At 41.5% G+C, this 19,101-nt stretch overlaps 1 protein-coding gene across 3 annotated transcripts in view; it reads right to left on the reverse strand.

The window, feature by feature from the left end:
- Nucleotides 1–8,013: 8,013 nt before the first annotated feature.
- The window catches only part of itsn2b (intersectin 2b), a 41,099-nt gene continuing 30,011 nt past the window's right edge, over nt 8,014–19,101 (reverse strand). For all 3 annotated transcript variants that reach the window (XM_084380579.1, XM_084380578.1, XM_084380580.1), the window contains 15 exons: nt 18,749–18,845; nt 18,449–18,643; nt 15,246–15,367; nt 15,020–15,126; nt 14,445–14,628; nt 14,169–14,267; nt 13,944–14,027; nt 13,737–13,820; nt 13,087–13,149; nt 12,424–12,573; nt 12,202–12,320; nt 12,024–12,106; nt 11,847–11,930; nt 11,234–11,407; nt 8,014–10,458 (listed from right to left, as the gene is read on the reverse strand). In XM_084380579.1, coding sequence (XP_084236705.1) covers nt 10,310–10,458; nt 11,234–11,407; nt 11,847–11,930; nt 12,024–12,106; nt 12,202–12,320; nt 12,424–12,573; nt 13,087–13,149; nt 13,737–13,820; nt 13,944–14,027; nt 14,169–14,267; nt 14,445–14,628; nt 15,020–15,126; nt 15,246–15,367; nt 18,449–18,643; nt 18,749–18,845 — 1,794 coding nt within the window. In that variant the 3' untranslated portion in view covers nt 8,014–10,309. The remainder of the gene's footprint in view (nt 10,459–11,233; nt 11,408–11,846; nt 11,931–12,023; nt 12,107–12,201; nt 12,321–12,423; nt 12,574–13,086; nt 13,150–13,736; nt 13,821–13,943; nt 14,028–14,168; nt 14,268–14,444; nt 14,629–15,019; nt 15,127–15,245; nt 15,368–18,448; nt 18,644–18,748; nt 18,846–19,101) is intronic.

The following is a 19,101-nucleotide window of genomic DNA, read 5'->3' on the forward strand; positions in this document are numbered from 1 at the left end:
GCTACCCAAACTGGACCTTTGTCAAAACCTCTGAAAGACCCAGAGCAGACAGAGAGGAGGAGACGGGAAAACGTAACAACACCGTCATTCATTATGTCGTGGGAATATCTGAGAAAGTCAAACCTACCAACACGCTGAGGCAGAAACTTGTCCACCGTAAGGACAAAACGCCCAGGCAGAGACAGAGTAATGTAGTTTATGCTGTTCAGTGAGACAAAACAACCTCTCCATTAACAAATGTCACAGCACAGGAGGGCAGCTCCTCCTCAAGACTCTGCTGTCCACTTACATCTGAAGGAGAAAAATAATTCCCTTGAGGACAACAATGTAAACATCTCGGCCAGAGAAGACAGATGGTTTGAAAGAGGAGTAAAATAATCCACCTAAGTCAAACTGGAACGACTTCCAGTCTTTGAACAGAGGTGGAAGACATTATTTATCACCCACCTACAATGCTCCCCAGACAGCTTAGCAACCATTCACACCTGGGCTCACCTTGCCCTAGCAACCCACATGAAGGCCAGTTAAATCATCCACCCACAAGTGGCCCTAACGACTCTGAAACTCAGAGCTCACAATTACTTACAATTACCATGACCTGGATGACTCAGAACCTTCATCAACATATACTGTATATCTGAAAATCACAGCTCCCTATGTGAGTGTATCACATATGTATGAAGAGACAGTGAGAAAAGTATTGTTACAAGATTTTTCATTCAGCTTTCGGGATTCACCTGCATGTTCACACACAGACGGATGATTACACGCCTGCTGTTGTTGTCTGCCTGGACTGTATAAGTGTGTGTTCACTTGTCAGTCTCTCTCTGTGCTCGACTGAATTTTATGGAAGTATGAGTTGGATGTTTCCGAGCCAAATCGCCCGTTTTCTAAAAATAACTTTATATAAGTTAACGTTAATGAAAATTTCATCAGCCTACCTGTCATCTTGGTGGGTTATTTTTGCGCTGAGGTTACGCAACAGGAAAAGTCTGAGGGACCTTCCTGCTCCAGGTCAGCGGCTGACAGAAAAAACACCACGTGAAGGTGTTTTTGAAACTGCCACAACTTTGCTTTTAGGTAGAATATGTTACTGCTTTTGGTCCTGTGAGCTTGAGAGCAACTGGGGGAACTAACTGGGTTTTGCTTTCTCAGTCAGGTTTAGTTTGTCAAGGAGTTTTCACATCTAACTATCAGCAGCACGACGCCTGCGAGTCCAAACAATAAAATTCGCAGTGTCATATGTTTTTCAGGTATTTGGGCATAAACCTAAATTTTTTGATAATTAAAGTCACCACAGTTCATCCTGAGGCGGACTGAAATGTGTGAAGCAAATCCATCCAGGAGTTAATGAAATGTTGTTAAAGTGTTTTTATAACTTATGTCTTGCTCCAAATCTCACCTTTACACCAGTATAAGGCCCAACAGTGGCAAAAAAAGCCGTTTTGCAGGTATTTTTAATGTTATTTTAGAGTTTGTAACTTCCTGGAAAATCATTAAAAATGTCGATGACTCATCCTGCACTCGGGGGCGTATGTTCATTTTTATTTTATTTCTTTATCATACGTTGCTGCCATGGATGTCAATAAGAGAACATGAGAGTGTGTTGCTTGTGACATACTGTGACATCGGATCGGGGGAGACAGTGTTGGCAACGGAGCTCAGCTAACCGGGCTCAACCACCTCCCAGTGAACACAGTCCCAGTTTAATATCTTACTTAAGACAATTTTGCTGATAATACTAACATACATTTACTCGAGTAAGGTTTTGACTGCAGGACTTTGACATGTAGCGGAGTATTCATAACTTTAATTAAGTAAAGGATGTGAATACTTCCTCCCCTCACTAAATTGTGAGCACCCTGCAATCAAACGCTTGCACAAATCACTAAATCAGCAACTAGTACTAGAACGCTCCTGCAGAGGTTATTAGTTGGTTATGAAAAGTTGATACGATATTTAATATTACTCAAAAGATCAAACCGTGATACTGGGTGTGCTTAAGTCAATCTGAAGTCTCAGCACATTTTAACCCACTTACCTCAACACAATTACTGACGGGAGAAGATTACGAGACATTACAGTGATTCCCTCATGGTGGTTAAGGCCTTTATTACGCTCTGGGTAGAAGACAAAGGTAGAAAACTAACATCTTTCTTTTCGGGCCCTCTACACTGAGATGGTTATCACAGAGTACACGAGAAATGAGACACAGTCCCCCAGGTCATCTGTAAATAGTCTTCAGGGAAAGCTGAACTACTTATTTTACATTATTCATCAATTCACTTTTCACCAACACCGACCGTCTGTATGATCATATCACTGTGTGCACCTTCACACTCACTATTTGTATTAATGTCTGTGTATAGTTTGTGCTATAAAGTATAATGTGTACAAATGTACTACACATGTTATACATTATTCTTTATATTTTATGTTTTTCTCTTCCTCTCTATATGTTATTATTATTTTCTTAACTTTCATTTTCTTCTTCTTTGTATCTATTATCGGCTATAAGCTAATCTCTGGAGGGCACACTGTATCGTCGGCTCTGTGAATGTGACGACTAAAGAACCTTTGAACGTTTGAACCTTTGAACGTTTGTACTTGTGAACCTAATGACTCGGGCCTTAAGATGTGTGTGAACAAAGGTATTAGTGAAATCGCAGATTATTGCAATGATGATATTCTTTTTAGTTTTAAAGACATGAGACAAAAGTTTGGACTCGATCCAAAACGCTCAGAAGCTTCATAACAATGAAAACTCCCTCTGCCTGCCAGATCTTAATACTTTAACATGGACGGCCTTAAGCCGTCCTGAGGCAGGCGGCCAAACCTCCCGATTTGACCAAATTATTGTGGGTGAAGCGAAGGAATCTTCTTGCTTGGTGTCTTGCTCTTAATAAAGAAATTACTGTAGAAGGACTGGCAGGATATTTGTTTACAAGCCCAGACTATAAACACTTGAATTAAATTACTCTGGTAAAATTGGATAATGAGATTATACGTGTACTCTGGTTTGACTCCGACTCAACTCTGATACATCTGATCTGTGTATCAAAGGTGGTATACACAAGAGCAGCTTGTTTCATAGCCTCTGGGAGCGCCCAACCATACATCTAAGAAGATGATTATGTGTTGTTTACTCGAGTGACCACGCCTACATAGGAGACAGGAAGTGCACAACATTTCATACCACTTGTACTTGTAAAGTAATGTTTATATATATATATATATATAGGTTAAATAAGAAGCTACAGTCACACAAGAGGCTCTGAAATCAGCTTTCCAACATTCTCAGAATGACGATGCTAACATGCTAATGTTTAACAGATAATATTAACCACGCCCTTCATCTTCGTTTAGCATGCTAACATCTGCTAATAGTGCAGCTGAGTGGTGGGAATTGATTTTACAGCTGTTTTTTAAAAACCTCTTCATCATCCTTACTTGTAAATAAAAATAAACACACATCTCAACCCTGCTCTACATACTGAATGTACAACACACACACACACCACTCACCATCCATAATGCATCATTTTCTGCACCTCCGTCTCACTGCGATGAAATATTAAGACTGTTAACTCTGTGCAAATGTGTTGTCAGTCATCTCTGAAATGGCAAGGGACAGGAGTTGTGATTTTCAGGTGCTGGGTGCCTGAGTAACAGTCCGGTCTTTGCTCCACGAATATTTCATTACATCATTCATGAGCTGAGCCTTCAGTGTGGGCAGTCTTGTCTCAACTCAAGTCAGTCAGCAAAAATAAAGGGCTACATTCATTATGGATTAAAGTAATTCATATTTACTGATAAAATCAAACATGCACGCCGGTCAGAAATACTCAGAGTTCTCTGCTTCATGTATTTTCTTTGTTCAACACACCCACATTCAGTGGTGACATGTATGTGAATATGTTTACTCAAGAACAAAGAATAATGCTGGCATTGTTCTGTGATCAACACATCCTATTAAAAGACAAATACCAACAACTATTAGATGAAATCCTGAAGACACTAATACTTAAAGCGGCAATAATCCATATTTTTGTAATAACGATACAACAATGTGTCAAACGTCAATGTGAAAACAATGTGATAATGTGAAAGGCTCGACAACGACTATCCTGTTTTGTTTCACTCTGACTCATCTGATAGGACTGTTTTCAGCTGCAGCAGGCAGAAAGGTCAAACAGGCAAAGTCACAAACTAGCTGGCAAACACAGAGGAGCATTTAGCAGCTAAAGAGCCTGAACTCTCCTTCAGGAGTTGGTAGAGACCAAACGCAGAGCAAAAAGAGGTCAGCTAATCAGAAGCATGACTCACAATTAACAATAATGTTAATCTGTAACTGCTGGATGTGTATCAGTGGCAGCAGGATGGTTTATCAGATTGAATTGAGAAAAAAAAACGACAGTAGTGATGTTCACGATGAAAGAACATGTCAGTTCAGCTGTGTGGCTCCATGATGTGTCTTTTATGGTTATAACAACTGTAGGCTACCGATGAATAAACTGTACTGTATCTTTTGACCAATTTTTTACCATTTTTCAGACCTCGCAGGTACAAACAATGCAGTTTGGTGAGACACACTTCACTGGTACAAGTTTTGTTTGTTAGGTAAAGGATGTGAATGCTTCTCCCACGGCTCAGATTATAATTCAGTACCAAACAGAACTATTTTAATATCCTGATTATCAATTGTTTCAGCAGCTGAGTGTAGAAACCTCAGAGCATTTCTATGTTTTGTTTATTTTCGACAATGGGAAGCGACCTGTCTGACCCCGTACTCTGACAGGGACTCTCTTGTTGATTCCCCGTCTCTCTGTAGCTGCAGGCCGCTCTGCTCAGTGTAGGTTTTTGGCCAAAACACAGACCACCTCATTACTTTTGTGCTCTTTCTTTGTTTGCGTGTATGTGTGCATGCGTGTGTGTGTCTACGTGTGTTACATAAGACAGCTGTTCATGTGGCGGTAATCAAATCATTCCCATGACTGAGTCAAGTGGAAGTGAGGGCCTCTCAGACTCATCCTCCATGCACATGTCACTCTCTCTCTCTCCATATGTGTTTATTTCTCCCTCCGTATCTGTTTTTTCTCCCTCTGCCTCTAAACTACGCCCTGCCTCTGTTTTACTGCACTTTTCTTTTATACTTCATCTCACTCACCAGCTCTCCTGACTCCCCCCACCCCACCCCCCAGCCTTTTACCTTACCGTTTTGCTATTTCTGTCTGCTGTCTGCCTCTACACTTACTGTACATTTATTTATAAGGAAAAATCCGACTGGACGACGATTTATGAGTCACGATCTATTTTTACATGAAAGTCGTAAAGAAAATATGAATGACATATTAAAAGGGGAAGGCAAAATCAAACTTCAATTGGCAGGAAATACGAGTTTGTTTCAGTTCATCCGGTTCATTCGTCGCTAAATGTTCGACTGGTGCACAGGGCGAGTATTAGAGCTTCATTAATGAAATCAGCTGCCTGCTGTGACCCAGAATTGGTGAATCAAGTGGTGAGACAAAACCAAAACAGTTACGTTTCTGGACAAAAGAAGACAAAACAAAGAGCTGAAGAATGCTAATGCTGAGGAGAAGCACAGACTCTCTGTGAGTTAGTCGTCGTGTGAGTCATTGTTTATCAGGGCCGCTCATAAGGGTGAAGAAGGGGGCCCCAGCCGCGAGGGGCAATGACTTCCAAATGTTATTTTGAACGGAGTTACTCACTATTACTCATTTAAACAACACAAATAAAAATTGCATTTATTGCTCTAATAAAACGCAGCCTGTTTAAAAATGAAACCCTTCACCTCTGGAAAATGTTCTTGCTAACTCACTTCAATGCATACGTTTGTTTGTCCAGAGTTTGTTTCTTTGCTCTCCAAACCTGTAAATTTTCTCTTGAAGGACGAGAGAGGGCAAACTTTACACAACAGTATATACTCAGACATACCTGACCTGCCCGCTGACTACATGCAGTCACACAGACATCACAACAGGAGACTTTAAAGACTTTAAATCTGTTTACGGTTTTCATCTCTTCCAATTTTAGCTTTCCAGTTACGGGACAAAATTGAATTAAAGCAACACACATCAACGCACAGCCTCTTAATTCAACTGAACCAGATTTTCTTCTTTTAACTGGTTGCATTTCTCACAGTGGTGCAGTATTATATCCATAGTTGTTGGCATCTAATATGGAGATAAAAATGTGTATTTTTACATGACTGTGATCTGTGATTAGTACAGTGTCTTTGAAGATTATAATTAAGAGACAGAATTTCAAGTTGTGTAAAATTAAAAAATATGATTCCTGTAGGTCGATGACTAAATTACTTTTAGTTAAGTGTAATTGAATTATTTAGATCCCACATGTGCCACCATAACAGCTCTGACCTCCACAAGACCTCTCAAGATGTCCTGGGGTGTCTGGTACCAAGATGACAGCAGGAGATCCTTTAAGGGGATCGTACTTGTGGTTTCAGCAGATCCCACAGATGCACAATCAGATTGAGATCTGGGGAACCTGGACAGGAAGACACCACCTCCAACTCTTTGTTTTGTTCCTCAAACCATTCCTGAACAGTTTTTGTGCGGTGTGACAGGGTTCATGATGCCGCTGTAAGAGGCCACTGCCATCAGGGATTACTGTCGCCATGAAGGAGTGAAGTGGGTCCAAACCCAATTGGTTTTAGCGCTGTCAGGCGTTATGTAAATACAATCTTATGACAGTAAAACCAGATCAATTTTGACCCATTTGGCGCCCTGTAAGCTCAGTATGGGCGCTGTCTGTTCTCACACCTTTCTATCATAGCAAGCATTGATTTTCAGTAATTTGTGCTACAGTAGCTCTTCTGTGAAATCAGAGGCTAGCCTTCGCTTCTCACACACATCAGTGAGCCTTGGGCGCCCATGACCCTGTCGCCAACTGGTTGTCCTTCAGTTGAACCACTTTTGGTACCAACCACTGGAAACACCACAAGACCTGCCATTCTGTTGATACTCTGCAGTCGCCCTTATTAAAGTCACTGAGATCCTGTCACTTGCCCATTTTTTTCCTGCTTCCAACACATTAACTTCAAACACCTGACTGTTTACCTTCTGGCTATTCAGTCCCACCCCTTGACAGCTGCTGTTGTGACTAGATGATCAATGTCATTCACATCACCCGACAGTGGTTTTAATGTCGCGGCTGGTCGTGTTCATCACGACAGTCCCACTGCGTCAAACCCCTTACTACCACTGTGGCACGGTGTTACAGAAAGTTGAACTCGGCTGACTCGGGCGACTCAGTTACGCAGCTGTGTGTGTTGCTGAAGCCTCTCCAGAGCCACTCTGTGGTTACATAACCACTGTTGCTCCTGTGGACTTAAAGCCAGTGGAGGGTGAAGAAGGACTTAATGAGGTCTATTGGTGCGCACTGACAAGTCCACGCTGAACTTTACTGACTCTGTGGCTGCTGGACACCAACAGAAACCGTTGAAAAATATATTAACAATTACATTAAATATGATGTTTTTCCTTGTTTCAGATTTTAATTTCATCAAATTCTTTCATCTAAGGTTTTATGATTTATTTAACAAAATATTGACTTTATTTAATTAGATAAAGTCGCATATTTGATGCACCGGACAAAAGAAACATTGTGTTCTTGTAATGCAGTGAAATAAAACCCTTTGTCCTCCCCTCGGCTCTGAAACATGTAATTTCTCCTCATTGTCGGCGACTTTCTCGAATGATTGCATCATGATTACTGTGTATCAACTCCACACAAAATAGAATAATAGAAAATAACAGCAAAGGTCTTCTTCTGCTGTAACTGTGATGGTAAGATGTTGTAATTATGTACAAAAGGCTGAAGCAGTGCCTTTTGAGCAGTTTTTAAGTTTTTGAAGGAAATTATATGTTAGTGTGCTTAAGATTATAAAGACCGGCTGCAGGAGGTTTTGCACTGATAGTTTACAGAAGTAAATGTCGCCTTTCTTTAACCAGCCAATAATTTCACAGTGTATTCACTTTTTAATGTCTTTAATTTGACTTAAGAAACCCTGATTCAGAGAGCGCCACATGGAGGCCAAAAGTGAGTACAAACAGCAGGTTACAGACTCCAGGCTGATCTGACAATGCGGGTTAGAGAGGCCATAAACTCAGTTAGCACAGCAGCAGTCGAATGCAGAAGGCTGCGGAGAATAAAAAAAGTAAAACAAAAGACAAACTTTAACATCCCTACACAGACGAGGAGGAAGGTAGTCCAGTCTATTTGCACATTTTCCACAAATTCAAAAATAAACATCAAAGTGAATACAGGACTTAAAAAGAGAGCTTTGTTGATTGAATAAGACGAATGAACAGAATACAAGAGCACAAAACAGCAGGCCTCACTACATGACTAGACACCTAGTCTACTTACAGTAAATCAATCAACTCAATGTTATATCTCCCTTCAGAACATTATCGACATTGACGTCACACACGTTCAAAACAAACCCAGTGGATGCCAGCTGATTATCCAAGATGACACAGCAAGCAAAGTCGCTCCAAACCTTTGGATAGTCACACACGCATAAATTAAGAAATAAATACAACACTTTTTTTTTTCTCTCGTTAATATCTGCTCAGAGTTAGAAAAGAGAAACAGAAAGAGTAAAAACAAGGAAGAAGACACCAAAAGGTCAGCCGACAACATAAATTAAAAGCTTTTACACACCATGTCATGTAGAGTTTCCTTGGAGGATGTTTGTAACGGTCAACTTTTTGAGGCAACACAGATGGACAACATTGCTGTCAGGGAGGCGAGGACTGGAGCATGACACAAAATAAAAATCTCCCTTGCAGGGTTAAAGTGTAGAGAACCGAGAATACAAGTGAGCAAATACTGTTTATTATTGCTGACAAAGTGCCAATCTGTGTTGCCTCTGAATATTCACATCCAAAAAGAGAAACAAGAGGAAGGCAGGAGCCGCTGACTCAGCCGGTGTAGAAAGAAGCGTTCATCGATACAGCTTTTCATACCTGTGCCATTTTTTTGCACTTAATCTACTTGGCCTTGGCTAATATTTTGCACACATAAGAGAAAAAAAAACCTAATAAATTTATCCCAAGAATCCCGTCAAGACAAACATCATCCCAAAGAACTGACAGATTTTAAAGGGCTAAAAAAATGACTTGTATTAAGGCCAGAAGTTACGAGTTAACTCCAAAACTTGCAGCATAAAGAGCTCTCGAATGAAAATAATTGTATGTAACTTTATCTTAACTAAACATTAAGTATGTTTATACTCCCAGTGCATGCACACACATATGCACACACGCACACACACACTCACACTCACACACACACACACACACACACACACACACACACACACACACACACACACAACAGATAAAGAAAACACAGACTAACCCAGAACAATGTATCCTGAGATCTACAGTAGTAAACTGACTCCAGACCAGAGCTACTGACAAAAAAAACATCTCATCTCTGTTGTCTCGAATGAAGTTGTGCCGCTGTGCGTCATCTACTGTTTATGATGCACTCAGAGTCATTATGAGAAGATGTTACAGATAAAACAGTCTAAGACAGTCATGATCTCCCAAAAAAATATCTTCAACACGTACATACTGTGTAAGTTAAGAGATAACACTTGTTACCTCGACTTTAACTCATTAAATGGCCTTGTTTGACCAGACTTGGCAAAGTTTGTCTCAATCACTGAACATTTAAAAACCACTTGTTCTGAGACAGAGCTGACAGTCTAGTTACGTAGCATTGATAAGAATCTTTAGAATTACAGCTGTATTGCTTTATTAACAGTATGATTACTTGCTTCTGAAGAGTCTTTCTCCAGTTTTTTCTCCGTCTAAATGTTATAAATTATTACAGCAGAGGACCCGGATTCTGCCTCACAGCACACTGTGTCTCCACTGTGGCTGTGCTCCTTCCTCTTAAGTGTACAGTACATATTGTGCAGGTGCAAACAGATGCACCAGTCATGCAACGCTTTCTCCCTCTCTCTCCTAAAGACTCCTATTGGTGGGTTGATATGATGTCACTCAGGCCCTAATTCCTACTGGAAGATTCAGATGACATCAGAAGAGGTATTATTAGTGCTGGCTGATATTAAAATATTAAGGCATGATGTGTGAGACACATTTCCAGTGTCTTGTTGCAAGGGAGTCCATCCGAGTTTGTTTAGGTGACAAAAAGCAGCTTTTCTTATTTGGTTATTCTGCATCTGGAGGAAGATATCCTTATTCTAATGCCTGTAGAAGACTCCATTATTATTTCAGTTCATCCTGTGTGGCTATTTGTTGCCAAAGAGCTGCAGGTCGAGGCGGACCCACACTTCCCCCGTAGGGACCTCGTGCAGCAGCAGACGACGTGTTATCGGTCCCTTGTTTTCAAATTCTTTCTTTATGGTTGCCACGGGAACCTCTGTTCGACCCAGAAAGTCTGATATGAGAGAAGAAACAGAAAGACACATTTTAAAAGGACACAGAATTATGTTTTTTTCACTCAGGATTTTTAGGTTTAGGTTTATTTAGAGATGAATCTAAGCAGACGCACAAAATATATATAGCCTCTTGTGAATGTGGGAATCTGAGGCTCTGTCCAGCCCTGGCATTATCATCTGTCCTGAGTGTGTGTTCCCCCACGAATTGAGGACACATTTGAGATCCGATCACTCAGACCACATTCAGAGGTGCTCTGAGCCGCATGTGACCACATTCTTTTAGCAGTGTGTATGTGAATGTGCCCTGAGCCGCACCTCAAACACCCTACTCAAATAACGTCCTCCGTGAAAGAAGAAGCAGCTACAAAAACAGGCAGATTGGATTACATGCTGTCTGATATCCATGTGGTTAACTGTAATATAAATTATTAGTCATTCCTTCTTGTGAATTTGGCATTAAATGCAAAACATTAAGTTGTTATTTTCCTTGTAAAAAGTGTCGGTTTGTGGCAGCATCGCTGTACCAACCTGTCTTCCTCTGTATCTTAAGTGCGTCAACATTTAACAGCTGTTTGAAGCGATTCCACCATTTGCACTCAATTTATGAAAATAGCAGTAAACCTTTAAAATTGTAGAAATACAGTTAACAGTATCAATATAGTCTACTTCTTTGTTTGCTGTGGAGGAAGTCCCCAGACTCCCTTAAATAATCGTTACATTTTAAAAGTGTTTGAGTTGGGAGAAGACAAGCGAAGAAATAATCTGGTTACTGACCATCAGGTGAAAACTGGTCCCTTTCAAAAATAGTGATGCAAAGGACGTCCTGGTAAAGGTCTTTGATGTGGAACTGACAGTTGAAGGTCCACTTGGGGTTCAGCGTGTCGTTGAGCGTCCTGGACGTGAAGATCTGAGCTCCCATGGTCACTTCGCAGTAGGGGTTACTCTTACCTGGAGGACGACATGAAGGCAGGTGAGCAGAAGACGCAAGGGCAGGGAGGGGAAAGGAGAGGAGGGCCGAGAAGAGATGAAGAAAATGGAAAAGAGAACAGGAAAAAAGGAGTGAGAGGGAAAGGATAGACAAGAAAAATCAGAAAATGAAGAAAGACGAAAGGATCAGCAGCTCAAAAATGAAACGGAATGAAAATTCTGCATTATTGAAGTATAACCAGCGTAGAGGTCACAGAAAGGCCTCTGACTGTGAGTAATCTGATGAAAAAAGGGATGACAGAGCATCATAATTAAATGTGGCTTTATCCCGGCTTCATTAGGTATCCATGCAGCGGTGTGTTCAGCATGAAGCAGGGATTAAACATTTTGAGAACATGGTGTGTTTCTTAGTCCACTGAACTGTAAGGGCATCTCGTAACCTGAGTCTATCCACACTCACCGTTGGGTTTACACGGCTTGAGCTCAGTGGCCTCCAAGATGGTGACGAGGAGTCTGCCGATTCCACTCGCCTTCACAGACCGAGCTGCAAACACACACACACACGCGCGCGAAGAGAGCGATTAACCCAGAGATCATCACATCGGTTGCCATCGGCTGTGTGAGTGCAGCGACAAACCTTGATAGGCCTTTTCCCTTTTCTTCTTTTCTGTCTCGATGAATTCTTCAGACGCAGCCTTGATCTTCTGAACCCACGCTGTCCTGAAAACAAAAACATAACACGGTAATCGTAAAGGCCACCAAAAACACCCAAACTGTGCGTGTGTGTGTGTGTGCGCGCGTCTGTGTGCAGCTACCGCTCATTGATGTTGTCGGTCTTGAGTATGTAGACTCTATCGATGTGTGAGATGTGGAAGACGGGCTCGTCGCTGGAGGGATCTGGCAGCTTCACCAGAACTTCATTTAGCAGCACAGGCTACGGAAAATACACATTTTATATGATTTTTAGAAAAGAAATACAAAGTGCTGCCTCAAAAGAAGACTTTAAAACATTAAAATCAAGTGTTTGTATGTCTTACTGGCTTGTACATCTTCAGCTGTACATTATTCTTGTTGCTGAACAGTTTATCAGGCCCAGACGAGGTGAGGTGTTTAGCTGCGTGAGTCAAAAGCAGGAAGTCGTTGAAGAGGAAAGCCCAGAGCTCCTTGTTGCTCTTCACCTTGTTCATCTGAAAAGAAAGAAGTGGTATATACAGACATATCATATTATTTATAATCAACAATAATGAAACAGTACAGGGATTTAAAAAACATGTTTTTGCTTCTGTAAATTGTCTCTGTTCCACTTTCAGCCGCTCAGTAAAGATGGTGCTACTTTAGTCGACTGTTCAGCATCAGAAGACATTTAATTCACAAAACCCAAAAGTTTATATAACGATATTATTCACGGTGGTGGATCAACCTTCTGTCGGGTTTCTGCTCAGATGAACCGGCTCACTGATCTCTACTGTGAAAGTTTTACTCTCTGTTACGTGTTACCACGACATCCCGAGATCTGACCCGGAGATGTTCCACATTTCATCTCCCTGTACTCCCCAGACTGTCTGGTCTGTTTAACATTTAACATTTTAAAATATTCATTCAGTGAAATGAAAAAAATTTAATTCTTTTCTGGAATATGAGGAGACACCAGGGTGGTTCACTGACCCTGGTTTCCACAAACACATTGCAGTTTTACTCACCTTGCCGCTGTGGAGCAGCTTCCTTGGGCCCAAACAGTTGGTGAGAGAGTTAAAGACCAGATTCTGTCGAAAGAGAGAAACTTTAGAGGGATATTTTCTATGTTCATTATATATAAAGAAGGTTCAACAATTTCAATTTAAGACCTTTAAAAGTAACATTTTTAATACAATTTAAGACCGACTTCATGTCCAGAGCTTGCTTACTGGACTGGACTTTGGTGATGCTCCCAATGTGAATACGAAACTTGACATAATGTTGGCAGTTACAATTTTAACTTATTACTTCTAGAAGTAGCTGTTTTTGATGAGAGGAGATGCACCGTTAGCCCACACACCACATCGTGACACACTAGCTGGGTATGCTTCAGTATTTAGTAGTTATTGGTTCCCTGCTGGTTTCCTTTGGTAGTTTTGTTAGGGCATGATCAGTACAAATTCTTCGCGTTTAAAAGTCAGATTGCAGTCAAATCAAATTTACAAAAATAACATTAACTTCATAATCCAATCAATTTGTGCATCCTTTTAAAAAACAGCCAAAAAATTATATTTAGAACTTTTTAAGGACCCGCAGAAACCCTGAAGGTAATCGAGCTAATACTGATTAAATCTATAAATAATGAGCTTGATTAATTTATTAGTAAGCTTAATACCTCTGCAGCGCCGTCACACTGTACGTGGTTCTGAATCCATTCCAGTCTGTCAGAGTTCTCCTTTTCTCTCACGCCCTCGTTAACCTGTCAAAAACGGTTTGTCAGTGGAGAAATGACATTCAAAGACACGTCCCCGTCCACACAGGGTAGAAAATAACCTCAAAATTTAGTCAGAGTAACAAGTGAAGTCATGAGAGAGAATCAAACCTGTTGACAAAGTTCTTCAGCCCTCTCCAGAGCCTCTTTCAGAGGACCTCGGTCAGTGTGGCCCTCAGCGGTGCACTCCAAGATCTAAACACACGCACACACAAGTAAATTACACCCACACAGGCAAACCATTCTTTTGTTTTAATTACACACAGTGCGGTCAGTATTTGAACCACTTAATGAGGAGCTCAAAACACAGACACGCTCATGAACACGATGGCCTACGTTTTTGATGTGCAGCGGGTAGCGTGTGATCCTCTGCATGGGTTTCAGCAGGAAGCTGGACAGCGGCATGCCCTTACACCTGTAGTCTGTGGCAATTTTCTGATGGGGACAAAAAAACAAAATTTAAACACATTAACAATCTTGTTTTCAAAATTTATATTATAATGAACAAAAAAACGGTCCTTGAAAGAATTCTCTGCCTTCATGAGACACAATCAGCAGCAGTGATACTGCCCCCGTGGTTTCACATCGGATTTGGAGCCCTCTCCTTCCTACCTTGAGGAAGTTCTTAAAGTCCGGCTCGTTGTCGATGCGAGTCTGTAGCAGAGCGGCTCCGTTGATCTGACAGGAGCAGAAGCGGATGTAGGGCTGCATGTGGGACAGCTCCGCGGCCAGAATATCTCCGATCATCTGCACTGGCATGTTCTCCCCGCCCGTCTTCTTACGAACACGTAGTGCCCTGCACACACATTGTAAATGACTTTTAGGAAGGTCAAATAATAAGGTAACCACCTCCTGTATGTTTTTATTTTGTTGACTTAATCAGCTAACTCATTATATAAAGGTGTTCAGTTTTTTGAGCTTATTTTATGTTATGTATCTGTCCTTTAGCTTTAACAGGGGTCTTCTTAAGAAAAAGGTATAACATAAAAATTTGTGTTTGAATATGGCTGAAGGCTAAAACTTCTGGAAACATCAGCGCGGTTCAGTGCACAACTGGGGTATCTAAAGACAGGCTGATGTGTATTTCCCTCCCAGCCACAACATTAAAATAGCTGCACTTGTATAAGATCCATACACTCATATCAGACTGACTGTCCCCTCTCGATCTCATTCACTGTGATATTTACTTGAGAAGTTTAGTGTTGCAGGCCAGCAGTTCTTTCCAGTTGACAAAGATCATGGCCATCTCTGCATCCTTCACCCGGCCCGATTCTGACATAGGCTTATGGAAAACCTACACAAACACACACACCGATACAGACATGAAGCTGTCAGACAGAAAGAAAAAGGTTGCCTCATTGTATACTGTGTATATTAGTCTATGATTTAATTAGCAGGACATGTGTCTATTACCTCCAGCACTATCTGAAGGTCTTCCACGTATCTCTCCTCAGTCTGTATCAGCTCATGGATGTAACCCTGTCTCTTCTTCTCCTGGGGGCTCATCGAGTCCAGACTGTTCAGGTCTGCACACCCTGCAGGAGGGGAGGAACACACAAGAGGGAGGTTTGTGGTGGCTGAATTTTTGTACAGATGCATTCAACCCAAAATCAAACCACCACTTAAACCACAGCAACACTTTAGCACGGCATTTACTGCCTCCTGCTGGACGTTTGGATGGGAAAAAAAACAAAGATGGTGCTGCACATTACTGCCGCTTTCAGAAAGAATGAGTAAGACAACAAAGAGGAACAAGAAGAAGAGAGATGGAAATGGAAACTAGAGACTATGTTAGATCAGCACACACACACACACACACACACACACACACACACACACACACACACACACACACACACACACACACACACACACACACACACACACACACACACACACACACACACACACACACACACACACACACACTTACCTGATACAGGGTACCCATTAGCCCATTGTGAGGGTCCCATATTAGCTGACAGTTCCCTCATCGGCCCTTCTCTCTCCTCTCCCTCATCGTCTGGCTCATCCCAAAGGTTTAGAAAGTTAAATCTGCTCTGTAAATCCATAGCTACGATTCCGGTTTGTCCCTCCATGTATTTTAGTTTGTTGCCTGCCTCCCTGTCTCTCCTGTCTCCTTCTCCGTCTCTGCTGTTATCTTCTCGTCGCTGGTATCCGACTAAAACTTCTCCTAGACCAAATCTGTTTGTACCAAAACAGGAAGGCGGATTCTTTCCTTTTTTCTTTCTCACCTTTTGACACAGAAAAAGCATGTGGTTCTTCCCCTGGTTATCAGTGACTCCTGCCACTGAAATAAGTGCAGGAGATGGGGAATATTTTCAAGATACCTGGTATAATCACAGCTCCGTTGAAGTAACCTGTACTCTGAATTAAGCTGAGTGTAACGGTTAAAAAGGCTGTTCGTATACCGTATATCTGTCCATCTTAATCATGTGTATTGTGTTGACAATACAAACACTACGTACAACACACACACATGCACACACATCGTTGAAGTGTAGACTGATATTTCATTTCAGAATAATAAAACACCGTCATCTCAAATCAATCTTTATTTTTTTACGTTTTACTTCAGAATCTGAAAATATATTAAGACACATCTTCAAAAATAGTTACACTATCTTCAGATATTGACATTATATATTTTGTCAAATCTGTTGTGCCAACAGTCCCTGCTACTGCAGTATGAACTCTTTAAGCAGCTTCCTGTCATTGCGGTTCAACCCATGTTACTGCAGCCTTTCACAGATCTGAGGCAGGTTTGTGGTAAACTGAATCCAGTAAGCTTTAAATTAAATGAAAGGAAAAAAAATAGCTCTTTAGCAGCAATTTGCTTTTGTTGCACAAAAGACAACCAAACTGTATTGTAGCATTTTGGATTTATCTTCTTGATGTCGCTGTACCTCAGTATTCATCAGACTGCGCAGCAGGAGTCACAGAATCTCAAGTAAAGCTTGCATAGATTTGTTTTTTCTCCAGTTGTTGACAATAATGACTATGATGTTATCTTTAAATCACTATTAACAGACTGCACATAAGAAAACTTTGAGAGCAGCAGCAGCAGCAGCAGCAAATCAGCATTCAGTCAAAAGGTGCAGCAGCAGTTTGTGACATCACCCCTGGAGGCAAAGTTTATGTCCGTCAGTGGCTTTGAAACAGTTAGCCATATGGTGTAGAGTCGCTTCATGTCACTTCAAACCTTTCTTATATTCCTGATAACAGCCGACCCAATTATGGCTTTTAAACATAGAGGAAAATCTGTAAGCTTCTGCTTGTTTAATTTTCTGTCTAAATTAAGCTAAACAGAAGCTTTTCAAAGGCATAAATCAAAGGTCCACTGCAAAATGGTTATAGTTAACAGAGTTCACATAATATGAAAGCAAAGGGAGGGTTGAAATTTTAAAGCTACATCTACTAAACATCTGTTTAGTAGAGACCGACAAACTGATTTATTTTTAGCATGCTCTCCACTCAAGTTTATGTTCAATCCTGAACATATTGCTTTAGTCCTTCCTGGACGTTCAGTATCCCTGATGAAGGTAAAAAGTCAAATGCCACGTCATTCCTTCATTTAAGCAGTTTTTAAGACAAGTGCAGGAGTGCTGGGTCCATTATATCTCAAGATATCCAAAGGCTTGGAGGTTAAAGAACAAGGCTTAAAAAGTGACAGCAAAAGTTGCACATTGTGTCTGAATACAGACACATCTCTGAGGTGAGACAGAGACGAATAGTGGGCCCTGTGTGAGCTTAACTCTCTAAATTGGAGAGTAAAAAAGAAAAGGCAAAGAGGTGAAGAGAAAAGATGAGGAGAAATGAGCGGGATGTTGCATGAATAGAAATGGGGAAAATACAAAAGGAAAGAAGAGACAAGCCACAGAGAGACACACTATCCCTCTGCTTCAGATGTATTTTCTCATCAATCGCATGATGATTCAGCATCAGTTCACATCAAAACAAAGACCGAGGAAATCACAAAAGGCACCAAAGTCCAAAACAACTCACAGAATCAGCTTTGAGAGTCATTACAGAGTTTTTTCAGGTCCTGATTCACTCACAGGAAACACAGGACCTTCATTTTGTCAAACATACACATGTTCATTCTCTCTCTATCTCTCTCACACACGCGTGCACACACACACAGTAACATTAGCTCAGTGGCAGAAGTTAGTAGACAGGGAGTCCAGACACTCTGCCCCTTCAGAGCAATGTGCAATAGTGGGTCTCTCTGAAGTCAGGAGTAGGAGAGGAAGAGGAGGTGGAGGAGGAGGAAGAGGACTTTCTACCACCCTAGAGGGAGAAAGAGACAGAGGCCGAGGAATGAAGAGAAAGAGAGAGGGAAGAGTAGAGATTGGATAGGGAGGGAGGAGGTGGGGGAAAAAACAGAGGAAACAGTGAAATAGTCAGTGAGAAGAGAGGATATACAGATGACGAGATGGGTGGATGGAGAAAACATCAGTGATGGCAGGTCGGGGTTGTATAGACGAACAAAGGATAAGTATTAGTAAATGGCTTAAAGCAACATGGACGAAGGGCATCTCCGTTTTAAACGTGCATATTTCCCTTCACGTATGATGTTTCAGGGATTTACTTACACTGCGCGCTGGGGTCACAGTCTGCCGTGGTCATCTTTACGTAATTGGTGGGGAAGAGACCAGTGGCCCCGTTGAGCTCTCCTTTCCACCAGTCGGGGTCGTTCTTGTCCAAAACATTGATCAGCTGACCTTTGGAGAAGCTCATCTCGTCCCCGTTGGCGGCTGTGTAGTCGTAGATGGCGATCACCTGACAGACTGAGAGAGAAGAGGACCGGTGTGTGTGTGAGAGTTGTCTGTTGCTCTTCATTGCTCTGCGCCCCCCCCCCCCCCGTCTTCACCTGACTTGCGTAAAAGTGTTACCTGGTGGGGGTGCAGGTGTGGACTTGCCGCTGCTGGATCCCAGGATTTTGACATTAGAGGCAGGGAACCAGCCCTTCTGACGCTTTTTGCCACGGGCCTAGAGTCAGAAAAGATAATCACACGCAGTTCTCCAGCTGTGCAGTGGCTTCCAAGCTTGGGGATCAGAAATCATATAATAAATCTGACACGTCGCAAGATAATAAACAGCAGAACATACTGTTTATTTCTCAGACATTCCTCTAATTGTTCTGCTGGATTACTGGCCTCAAGAGCCCCCTTAAATTATGGGATAAATGGTTGAAATAGACAGCTAGAAACCGTTGACACTTACATTTACCTGAAAGTATTAGAGA

Source organism: Pagrus pagrus (assembly GCF_965226575.1).
Source record: "Pagrus pagrus genome assembly, chromosome: 1".
Lineage (NCBI taxonomy): Eukaryota > Metazoa > Chordata > Actinopteri > Spariformes > Sparidae > Pagrus > Pagrus pagrus.